Consider the following 13,010-nt stretch of genomic DNA (forward strand, 5'->3'; position numbering starts at 1 on the left):
TGGAGATCGGTCCTACTTGAATCAAAATCAATTGATAAAATGCCTAGGGGATAAGCGTCTTTTATCTTCTGTACTACTATGAAACTTTTCAAAGATAGAAACTTAGCTGCACTCGTGTTCCACTATGATATACTGTGTCATCCTCCAAGTAATAGATAGATATATACAACTATCATCTATCATGTATAGTACTGACTGTAGAAAGGAGATACATTAAATGTCCCCTAAACCTATTTCGCTCAGCACCGACCGCACCCTCTGCCATCCTTAAAGGGGTCATCTTGCCAATCCATCCTATTAGTGAAAAAGCATTCTCCTGATCGTTGGCATTCCCAGTAGTCATACCTTGAAAACTTGGGACAACCTCATGGAGGGTGTTAAAAAGATATTGGGTGGCCATTCATTATTGTTCCTGCGGTAGAAAATGAAGGATTTGTGCTAAAAAAACTGTCTAAAAGGACACCTTTTGGCCTTTTTCCGATTTGTACGACAAAAGGGTGTGGTCTTGTGAAAGGGGCATGGTTTTAAGGGATATGGCCATATTGAAATTAGGTAATGCTCCAAAAAATTAAGGAGGGTGTGCCAAATTATGGCTAAAAGCAGGTCTAAAAGTAGAATTTGATAGTCTTATACAGCGACACAGTGGCGTACTTAGAGTTCTCTGGGGCCGGTGGCAAAACACATCACCTGATCTCCATAACCGTGAACACCATTACTGCAACAAAAAGGCTACATTCACACAAACGCATGGGGAAGGTATATACGGCCAACGTATATACGGTCGATATACGTCCCCCATACATCGCTATGGACTCACAGCGCCCAACGGGAGCGATACGGTGCTGCACACGTGTGACACCGTACCGCTCCATACCCCGTAGAAAGATAGGTCATGTTCTACCTTTCTACGGAATACGGCGCAGTGCGCAATATATTCCTATAGAGAGGGGCAGCGGTGAGCGGCGCTCTCCCCCTCCTCCGCTCCCCTGGCACTGCCATGTGCCCGCCGTGCTACGGTACATCGGGCAACGGCAGTGTGAATGTAGCCAAAGACTGTAGAAAAAAAACTGCTAGCACACATCCTAAGGGTACACACAACCCATAACGGGGAGGGGCTTGCTCTCATGTATAGAATTGTGCATGACCAGCATTCTTTAGTGTGTCAGGTCGGATGCTGGGACCCTCTGACACTGTGGTCCCCATAGCAGCTGCTATGGCTGCTACCGCTGTACTTACACTTCTACTGCGACAGATTCATTATTACAATCATGAATCTGATGTAGCACTGGGCTGTTGTTATCAAGCTCTGCAAAGACCCGAAGAGGAGCGAAACGACCCGGAGAGGATTCGAAGGACCCGAAGAGGATCCAAAGTAAGAAGAGGACCTACAAGGAGCGTCGGAAAGGTGAGTACAGTGTTCATTTTTATAGACTTTTTTTTTTTACTACAGGGGGGCTGGCTGGCTATATACTACAGGGGGACGGCTGGCTATATACCACAGGGGGCAGCTTGGCTATCTATTATAGGGCTGGCAGGCTATATACTACTGGGGTGGCAGGCTATATACTACAGGGGCTGGCAGGCTATATACTTGGGGGGGCTGTGACCAATGCATTTCCCACCCTCAGCTTATACTCGAGTCAATAGGTTTTCCCAGTTTTTTGTGCCTCCCAGTATATATCCAGCCATCCCCCCTTAGTATATATCCAGCCATCCCCTGTAGTATACAGCCTGCCAGCCCCCTGTAGTATATAGCATGTCAGCCCCCTGTAGTATATAGCCTGCCAGCCCCTGTAGTATATAGCCTGCAGTATACAGGGACGTCAGAAAGGTGAGTACAGTGTTAATTTTTTTTATAGACTCGAGTATAAGCCGAGTTAGGGTTTTTCAGCACACCATGGAATCAACTAGGTGTGTGGGCAGCCATATACTAGAAGGAATTGTTTATAGTTTGTATCATGGCGTACTATGATCAGATTACCATGATTAAGATCGTGGTTGTGCTTACAAAGTGTTGGTGATACGATGTTACCTGTGCTAGAAGTTTTATGGTACAATTGGAATTTCTTAAATTAGGTCATACCGCATGTCACAGTGTGTGGTGGTTGTACACTTTGACTGTGGTTATAAAGCAACAGATTTTTGTGTTAGCACTAAAGAAGCAAAAATCGGTTTCAGCTGTAGTCATATATTTTTTTTTTATTATATAAAGTTCCGTAATAGAAAATTAGCTCATCTCTAATTCCTTAAAGGCGTATTCCCACAATTTTCTTATATGTATTCAGCATAACACAATAACACGTTCTCTAATTCACGGTTATTACCAAAAATGCAACATATATAAGTCCAACCTGTCTCCATCAGTCCTGGTGTATACAATTTCAGTTGCACCTTAGAGACGACCCTGTAACTTCTGTCTTAGGATTTCTGCCGTTGTCTTGGATTTCTGCCGCCGTCTTGGATTTCTGTGTGAAATTGTGCAGAAATCTGTTTCTTTCAGCTCTGAGCCTGTAGCTATGCCCCCTGCACTGAGCTCAGAGACTCTCACTGATCACTTCCTGTCAGCACATGGTGAAGAGAGAGGAGCTGCGAACTACAACCTACAAGGAAATAAGTGATCCGGAGGAAGGGGGATGCAGGCACATCTGTGAGATGTAGCAGAGCTTACAGAGTAACAGTGTAAAAGTCTGTCAGCCTTTGTGTAATAAGCATCATGCACCTCTGATCTGTCTCATCTCTCTTTGTATGTGTCAGTGTGTTAGTACAGAAGCCAGATGAAAGTGTATATACATATGTACTCTGATAATGTAACCACATTGTCACCCAACAGAACTAGATGGATTATAATGCATCTGCTAAGAGAGTCCCCGCCCACACCCTGGGATTTTGCACTGAGTAGCCGAGAAAGTGATAGGAGCTAAAACAGCAGTAAAACTGAGTGAAATTGTAAAGTAAGGGGTTAAATTGATCTTTATTGTGTTAACATCACTAGGAGATTAAAATGTGAGAATGTTCTTGTGTGGAAAAACCCCTTTAAAAGGATTGTCCACATCAAGCACATAATTGATATTGTTTATATAATGAAAAGTTTTACAATTTTCCTATATAATATAAAATGTGTGTATGTGTGTATCAATTCCTCACTGTTTTCTAGATCTCTGCTTGCTGTCATTCGACAGGAAGCTTCATTGTTTGCTTCCTGTGGATATAAACCGGTGGCTGATCATAGGTGCACGGTTCGTTATATATGATTACTCTCTGAGTAATAAGTTGTGAACTCGTGTGACATCACATAACTATGGCCGGTTGTTTATCCACAGGAGGCAAACAATGAAGTATTAACCTCTTCCCGCTCTGCGTCCGATATATCGGACGCTGAGCTCAGTGACTTAGCGCTCAGCGTCCGATATATCGGACGCTGAGCTGATGCCGGTTTGGCTCAAGATCTGAGCCGAACCGGCATCGGGAAAGACGGGCTGCCGGCTGTGACTGATAGCCGGCACCCCAGTGTAACACCCGCGATCGGAGTTGTCTCCGATCGCGGGTGCTTAACCCGTTAAATGCCGCGGTCAGCGCGACCGCGGCATCTAACATGTATCTGGGGGGTCTTTCCCCCACGATCGGCCCCCCCGAACCGTTTTCGGGGTGCGCCGATCGTTGCTATAGTAACTCTGGGGTCCGATCTGGACCCCAGAGTTACCTGCAAGAATTGCCAGTAAGATGGCGTCTGTGACGTCATCTTACTGGCACAGTGCCAGCCTATGCAAGTGCATAGGCTGACACTGATAATACTCTGCAATACATGAGTATTGCAGAATATTATCATGAAGAAGCAATCAGAAGATTGCTTCTTCATGTCCCATGGTATAAAAGTGAAAAAGTAAAAAAAAAAATGTTATTCAATAAAAAAATAAAGTAATAAATCACTAAAAATGCCCAAAACCCCCAAAACATATAAAGAGACATATAACTAAAAAAAAAGTCTAAATCATAACACAAACCCCACATATATAGTATCACCGCGTCCGTAACAACCCGTAGAATAAAAGTAAATCATTATTGAACCCCCACGATAAACGCCGTAAAAAAAAACTGCTATAAACCTTCCAAAAATTATGATTTTTAGCTATTCAATCCCACAAAAAATGCTATAAAATGCGATCAAAAAACCATGTGTACTCCGACATGATACTGGTGCAAAGTACAACATGTCCCGCAAAAAACAAGCCATCAACCAGCTCCGTAGCCAAAAAAGTAACAATGTTATGCCACTTGGAAGACGGCGATGCAAAAATGATAGATTTTTCCCCACATTAGGGTTTTGTTTGACAAATTTAGTAAAACGTAAGAAAATATATTCAAGTCTGGTATCCCCGTAATCGTATCAACCCATAGAATACAGATAACATGATTATTAGTCTATACGGTGAACACCAAAAAAAAAAAAGTAAAAAATCCAGTACAGAATTGATGCTTTTCTACTCCTGCCCTCAAAAAAAGTTCCTAAATTTTCAACAATAGGTGATACCAACCCCAAAATGGTAACAATGGAAAAAGCATCTTATCCCGCAAAAAAAATGGCATCACATGGCCCCAATAACGCAAAAGCGAAAATTTTATAGCCTTCAAAAGGGGCCAATGAGGAAACTAAAATCCTGGCAGCTGCAGGGCGCTCCTTCCCTTCTGCGTCTCGCTGTGCGCCCATAAAACAAGTAACGGCCACATGTGGGGGGTCTTTGTACTCAGGAGAAATTGCAGAACAAATTGTATGGTGGGTTTTCTCTTTTTATATTTTGGAAATGTGTAAATTTTAGTGCTAAATGAACGTATAAGGGAACAATTTGACCATTCTAAATTTCACCTCCATTTTGATTCAATTACTATGAAGATCTCAAGGGGTTAACAATCTTCGTAAAAGCGGTTTCTGATAGCTTGAGGGGTGCAGATTTGAAAATGGGTAGATTATATAGGGGGGTTTGATACTAAATATGTAAAATTTCATTCCAAACTGTATTTATCCCCAAAATAGTCAATTCTGAAAATCCGGAAAAGCGATATTCTTTTTGTAAGCCGCGTGACATCAAAATAAATTATCCAGACATATCAAAAATTATGAAAATGTAAAGTAGACAAATGGGAAATGTTATTCAGCAACTTATTTAGGTGGTAAATCTATCTGCCTGGAAACGCAATGATTTTGAATTTCGAAAATGGCAAATTTTTCAAAAAATTTATCATATTTTCTTTTTTTTTGTAAATAAACGCAAAACTTATCAGCCAAAATTTACCACTAAAATGAAGTACAACATGTGGGGAAAAAACAGTCTCAGAATCGTTTTGATAAGTAACAGTGTTCAAAAGTTATAACCATATAAAGCGACGCAGGTCAGAATCCAAAAAATCGGGCTGAGCCTTAACCTGCAAAATGGCTACGTCCTTAAGGGGTTAATGAAGAAAATGTATTGGAAAATCGTATAACTTTTCATTACACAAAAATATCAATTATTTGCTGGAAGTGGACAACCCCATTTACTCTAAATAATGTTCATGTACTACATAGCAGAGCACAATCTATGTTATTAGTATGGGGAGAGATTGACTATTGTGTTTTATGAAATTTTGAAAATGACCCCCTCTCCCACCGGTGTGAACTTCCAGACACAATTATATAGATGGAGGAAGTATTAATTATCAGTAATTTCCTCTTGTGTCTAGTCAATGTGGTAGCAATGTAGATCACTAAAATTATTGTAAGCATGAACGGTTATCAAGGCTACAAGAAGCGAATGAAACATGCAGAGAAGTGACATGAGTGTAAGCATGTGTAAAACTAGGTTAAGGAGCAAATGAGGTCTCAGGTATTAGACGAGATAAAGGGAGCAGGAAAGTGAGGGGGTCAGCTGTCATGCAAAGCAAATCCTGTTATTGTGTTTTCATAATGTCTCCAGAATCCAGGATAATATCTTCTGTCATTCCAATATTGAACTCCTATTCTCTTTATAAAAAGAGTCACCCAGCAGAAGACGTCATGGAGCGCAGGAGAGGGAGGAGAAAAGGATCCATATATTTCTATGCAGCCTGTGTGACAAAATGACTGGAGGGTCCCAACTGACGTTTTGCTCCAGGGATAATGGGGCACATTAACTAAGGGTTGCTTCATGGATAAAACGGCTTGCACAGGTATTTAAGAAGTATGTGCGCATGGATTGTGGCGCACGGGACCCTTTTGTGGCACAGATGCTCTGGCTTCCATGCAACACAAATTAGGGGGCGTGTTGTCGGGCAGACCGACCGATTCAGACCAAGCGCTGTATTTAACTTTCAAATGGCGCCCTATGTTAAAGGTGCACCACAAAAAAGATGGTGAACTCTATTGGACCAGTGCGGGGAAGCGACATATTCATGATTTCTGGCGCACGCTGCATTATACACGGACAGAGCACTTTTAGTGAACTGTGCGAATTTGTAAGTTAATGTGCCCCAATGGGTCCATAGCTGCACCTTCTTGAAGAAGTGCAGCCATTCTGTATGTGTGTACTCTGTATCATTCAACATCAGGCGGATATAGCTTTTAGGGTTGAGTGGCTCCTCCTCTTTATGAAAAATGGTGCTTTCTGCAGATGGGCTGCTGGCCTATACATAGAATACAGGCTGCTTACCATGGCACTTGTAAAGAGAGTGTTAGGAGGGCAGCATTTCCCTATTGCACTTTATAGGAAGTATAATATATATTTAGGAATTGCTCCAAACAAAGTTCCCTAACTAACTTTATATTAAAAATGTAGTTGGATGATTTTTTATCTGGGGGCTATACATTGAAAAACATTGATTAGGTACTGGTTGAAAGTATTCAATATCCCACCAGCGCCACCCCAGGAGTGATTAAGCATTACATAGGGCGGCACGGTGGCTGAGTGAGTAGCACATCTGCCTTGCAGCACTGGGGTCCTGGGTTCGAATCCCACCCAGGTCAACATCTGCAAAGAGTTTGTATGTTCTCTCCGTGTTTGCGTGGGTTTCCTCCGGGTCCTTCGGTTTCCCCCAAAACATACTGGTAGGTTGTTTAGATTGTGCGCCCCATGGGGACAGGGACCAATTTGGAATGCTTTGTGCAGCGCTGCGTAATCTGTGTGCGCTATATAAATAAAGAATTATTATTACATGACGCCTGTTATAATGAGCTAGTTTCTATGGTATTTCAATTGTATTTTGGAGATTTTTTTTAAAGACATTTGGTGACCAAATTAAAATTAAGACAAACTTTTACACTGTGGATTACACCCTCCGTTGAAAACATATAATAATTAAACATTGCTGAATAATTAAAAATGTTGCCACCTACTAGACACAATACTAAAAAAAAAGTGATTATTTTAGTTTTAATTGTGATATCCATCTCATTACTTCATTCTATATCCTGTGTTTAAATAAAGACTCGGTGACACAAAGCATTTCCAGGCATTTTTTTATTTGGAAATAAATATGCAGTGAAGACCTGTATAATAGCTCCATCTCCCACAGCAGACATCACTCGACTGCTGAAATGCTATATAGGGAGTTGTTTGGTCTTTACACTTATATATAATATTTATGAAAATAATTTGACCTCTGTTCACAGATATGATAAAATTCAGAATGCATCCACAATCCACAATATAGAAGCAGAACAGAAAATGGACTTTAAGCACCTTTTAAAAAAATATATATAAATTTAAGATGACGCTTTCCAGTCCTAAATAAACCAAGATGTCTTTTTCTGCAAATGGTTGAGAAGGTTTCGTAAAGGGGTTTCCAGTCTCCAGTGAATACAGCTTAAAGCTGCATTCACACTAACGTGTGCCCGCTATGGCGCAGACTCACGGAGACGAGAAGCGGGTAAGCGCTGCTCGCCCCCACCACTCACCACTGAGATATATGGCGCACTGCGCTGTAATACCGGGAACGGTACCATGCTGTGCATGTGCTGCACCGTGTGCCCATTACCGGGCTATGGGGAACATATATACGGCGGCCGTATATACGTCCCCCAACGGTTGTGTGAATTCTCCCTAAATATGTAGAAGAAAAAAAACAGGATTGGTAACTTCAAGCCTTTTTTTTCCTCACTATTTTTCAATATCTCTGTTTGCTGTCAGTGAATAGTAACCTGCAGGTTTACATTAAATGACTAAAAAAATATGCTGCAATAATTCATCCTGCTGCTTGAGGTTTTTCCCATTTTTAAAAAAAAACATTTGGGTTTAAACTTATTGAACTCCTCCCTGATCCACTGATCAAGAATAACATGTGAGAGACTTTCTTTAAGGCTGTGTTCACATTTTATTCTTGATCAGTGGATCAAGGAGGAGTTTGATAAGTTTAAACCCAAATGTTTTTGTTCGAGACCATCATGTAAGGGCTTTTGATTTTGACTGGAGCATTTCTTTAAGAATCCTTCGTGCACCAGAGGCTGTAAATAAATCACCCGAGCCCTATATGTCCTTTGGCCCAATCATATAACCCCCACCCACAAAAGTGCACATAAGATATTCCCCTACATGGACAACTGCCACCTAATAGCCAGATGCACAAAGCCAATCACAAGACAATAAGGCAGGACTGTGGTAATCTTCTTATATTTGTTTTCCATCACCTCCTTCCTTCTAAAATCAACTTTTAAAATTATGCTTATAAACCTGAGAGGCTCTGGGTGTCTTTTCACAGGCTGTTACAATAAGCAGAGAAGTTCTGCTCAGGGGGAGAAGTGTATCAATAAATGAAAAGACGTCACTGAGGGGCTCTGGTAATGCACCCATAGCTCCTCAGGCTCATTAGCATAATTTTTAAAAGTTTATTTTAGATGGAAGGAGGCCATAGATAACAAATATAAGAAAATCACCTCAATTACGGTAGCTGGATCAATGAATAAGTGTCACTGGGTTACCATGCATGTTTCTGATTGTAGATTTCAATCAGACCTTAAGTTTAAAGAACCCTAACCTGAGAAAACCACACTACCAATGTAAGGTCTATGTGCACATGATATGCCGGCGTGTAAAAACCAAGACAGTTAGAAACTTATGGAATAAGGCAATTTTTTTTCTTTCTTTCCAAGATTAGGCCCTATTTCAAATTTATCGGGCACATAACTAACCTCTAATTCTAATCTGTAAGTGGATGCTTAGTTTGACCTTCATCTGGCAGTTACAAATGCCTAATCTGTGATGAATATCCACATTCTTACAGACTCCTTAAAGGGTTTGGCAGCTCTTTTACATAAGATGCACATGTGCCTTTAGAACCTTATAGATAATCCCTGAATGTTCATCAAGTGATTTAGCTGTCCTTAATTTTGTTCTGTGTGCAGACCCCCTGTTCTTCTTTCTTTACATCTCTGAGCTCTGCAAATAGCACAAAGCTACTCCTGCTCCCTCCCTCTCTCTGTCAATATGGACGGACTATGAGAAGAGGAAGAGAGAGTGTGACGTAACATGGACTTCCTGGAGCGCTGAGAGAGACAGCAGCTGTGTGTAAATGCAGAGGGCAGCATGCTGAGAACAGGTAAAGGCTGCAGCTTTCAAAGGAGGCAAAGACACGTGTACATATGCATACAGAGACAAATAGAAGTGATGTATTGGTAAGTGGCCAACCCCTTTAAGGGGTTTAATCTCTATTTTATATATACACACACTAAGTTAAAGACTACTGTATATGAACTTTTTTTTTCAAATTGTTTCCTAACATTTGCTGACATTTTGCTCTAAGAAAATAAATATCAAATGTTTTGTTGATATGCAGGAGCACCTGACATGCAATATAACACTTGTCAACTATAATGAACTTTGACACAAAACGGAAGGGATTTTATAGCAAAGATCAAACATGGCTGTCCTCGGATGATGGAGTCTGATGTTTGATTCCCTTCTAATTCTCCTTCTCCATGGCTCTTTGTCCACTACTCTTCCCCCATTTGCAAGGCAACTAGGAGAAAATGGGACTAAGAAGAACTGGTCCTGTATCTCTAAGAGCTCCATAAAAGCTGCATGCTCTGCCACTATGGTATGTATTCCCATGTCAGACATGGTCACATTATTTGGTCTTATGATGGGAAAAAATCAAGTGGTCTTTATTATAAGTGAGCCTGGAGAAATAGCTGGACTTGTAATGCTACAGTGTATTGCTAACTACAGTGTATTATCCTAAATTGCACTACTGCTCATTACATAGACACTGCATTCCCATCTATATATGTGTAATCTGAGTGCACGAATAACGTCAGAGCCTATCATTTACATGACATAACACTATGCTCAGTGATCGTTTTGACCCTTGTCCCTGACTATAAAGGCTTTATTTCCCTGATCACTGTGACAGATCTCTGAAAGATGCTGTTATTGTTGGGTCAATGACTGCGTGTTCATCTGTCTCTTGGCTTTGGTTTGCAGGTAGCGTCCCTTTCCTTCTTCAAATCGTTTCTTTTCTTCTTCAGTCTCAATCTACATTAAGACAGAAAAAATAATTGTCATACGAGTATAAATTAAAAGCCAGGAGAAAAAATACTACATTTGAGGACAATGGAGGAAATCAGCAACTTTTGCCCAATTGATGTAAGAGTGGCGTCCTGCAGGTCACAACACACAGAGCCCTGATTTGGCCAGGGGTACTTGGTTGTCTGACTCCCAGGAATAGCCATGTCTGGAGGATGCTCCCTGGAATTTGGGGATCTGGATCAACTCGCCGACTCAGGGCATCAGGAGGGCAGGTACTTTTTGAGATGAAACTCTGACACACCTGGGACATAGCACTGGGCCATACCGGAACGGGCTCCAAGGAGGTCGATCACATCTCAGAACTTTGGTACCATGAATCCCCAGGAAATTTGGATTCATGCAGAACTGAATTTTTCATGACATTTGGATTCAATTCCACTTTGTCCAATTTGATCTCATCTCTAATTATGATTTTTTTTTTTTTTTTTTAAGTCAAGGGGACATTTTCCGTCACCATTATTAAAACACTCCTCTCTCTTTGAGTGACCCTGTCTCGCTTGTATATTGTACATTTCTGCAAAGGACACTTCCCAACAGTGGCACCACCATTGAAGAGAAACCAAACTTTTCAAATGCAACACATAGATATTTGTCAATGTCCAAACAATTGCCTTGCTTATTGAGTATCTAATCCGAGCGCCCTGGTTTAGACATATCTGAATGGAATAAGGGATAAGCTCTATTTTATAAGCTTTAAGTATTACAATAGGTGAGAATATGCTGTAAAATTCCATATAAGACCACTTTTACCACAGGAGACTGAAAAATAGCACTTTTGCACAAAAATAGAAAATGGAAAATTGTGGGAAGATCAAGGAATGTGAAAAAGGAAAAACTATAATAATCCAAAATATGAGCTTTATGTAATAATCACACCATTAAAGCTGAGGTTTATCTGTACTCTGTCTCTGAAGAGAGCTGCTCGCTCTCATACCTTGAGGCAAAAATGCTACATCTGTCTGATGAGTTGGGCCAAAAATTTTTCCGAATAAAGTATGACTGATTTAAAGTCTGCAAAACAATGGAAACAGGGCTTAGGTTTATCAGCAGAAGTAACATTACGGTTTGAAAGTGATAAAATTAGTGGATTATTTTGTCCTCTGTTCACATTTACTCATTTAGGGTCCATGAGAAGGGAGGGAAGACGGGGTAAAACTGGGTGCAGATATGAATATTTTCCTTCATTATAGAAGTATTTTTAGCACTACTGTCCTACTAGTCACTAGGGGAACACATGAAATAATAGATCAGGAATGATGGATCTGGTCTATCATGTGTGATATCATCCCTACTTTTGTAGCAATTGTACATATCCAAATATGTGAATTATGAGCAAAAGGGTATTGATAGCAATGGAGGGAGGACATTCAAGGATTAAATGAATAACCAGGACTGTATTTGCCATATGGCACTTGAGCGCGTGCCTAGAACAGCCAATTACAGAGGGTTGTCCTGAGGAACAGAATTATACTTAATCTTGCCTACAGTGTGTCCTCAACTGCAATAGAGGTAGCCCATTGTCTTTAGGATTGGGGATAGAGGATAGAGGGATGTCATTATGTATAGGAAAGGGGGCTATGGGGGATTCATAGAATATAGCAGTGCGGACAGAGAGATTAATGGTCTATAGGAGTGAAGGTATAGAACAGTGATGGCTAACCTAGGGCACGGGTGCCAGAGGTGGGACTCAGAGCCTTTTCTGTGGGCACTCAGGCCATCACCAGATATGACTCCAGGTTCTTCCTACAGTCCCAGACAGCCCAGGACTTGCTGTGACAGCGCTACCTGGGACTATTTTCTGCTTTATTGGTGTCCTCGGGCTGTTATCAATGAAAACTGTGACAGAGAAGGGAGTATAAATCACAAATTAAATTTCTGTGTTGGCACTTTGCGATAAATAAGCGGGTCTTTGTTGAAGTTTGGGCACTCGGTCTCTAAAAGGTTTGCCATCACTGGTATAGAAGGTTGTTATGTATAGGGATGGATGAAATAGGAGGGTCATAGTAGACAGGAGTTAGAACTTAAGTGGAAAGTGTGTACAAAAGTGGGGGGATGGGGTTATAGTATATTTGAGGTATATGTAATAATAGTCTCTAGACTGTCATCTATGGGATTACTATTGCTGTATATATCACTAAGACATAGAATGAACTGGCCTTTAATTGGCAGTGCTAAGTGTCTAGGGCAGTAGGAGCTGGAAATATGTCCCTTCGAATAACAATTGACTACCAGTCATGGAAGGCCCAGATCTGCAATGTAAAAGATACAATGTGTCACATATAATAAACCAATCTTCTCATACGAGGCCTCTTGGGCCAAACTCCAGGTCTACATCCAGGTGCAATGGCTCCTATTGGTATACTTGACAGATGTACTGTTTTCCAGGACACATGGAATTTGGTATAATCAAGTCTCACAGAGAAATTAACTTTTAACACCTCTGTGTCGCGCTGAATTGCTTACACCGCAATGCTTTGCTTC

General features: G+C 40.9%; 1 protein-coding gene across 8 annotated transcripts in view; it reads right to left on the minus strand.

Annotated features, from left to right (window-relative positions):
- Positions 1-7,451: 7,451 nt before the first annotated feature.
- The window catches only part of ACOT7 (acyl-CoA thioesterase 7), a 145,425-nt gene continuing 139,866 nt past the window's right edge, over positions 7,452-13,010 (minus strand). For all 8 annotated transcript variants that reach the window (XM_072156248.1, XM_072156246.1, XM_072156245.1 and 5 more), the window contains one exon: positions 7,452-10,475. In XM_072156248.1, the coding sequence (XP_072012349.1) occupies positions 10,371-10,475 (105 nt within the window). In that variant the 3' untranslated portion in view covers positions 7,452-10,370. The remainder of the gene's footprint in view (positions 10,476-13,010) is intronic.

This window comes from Engystomops pustulosus, chromosome 6 (genome assembly GCF_040894005.1).
Source record: "Engystomops pustulosus chromosome 6, aEngPut4.maternal, whole genome shotgun sequence".
Taxonomy (NCBI): Eukaryota; Metazoa; Chordata; class Amphibia; order Anura; family Leptodactylidae; genus Engystomops; species Engystomops pustulosus.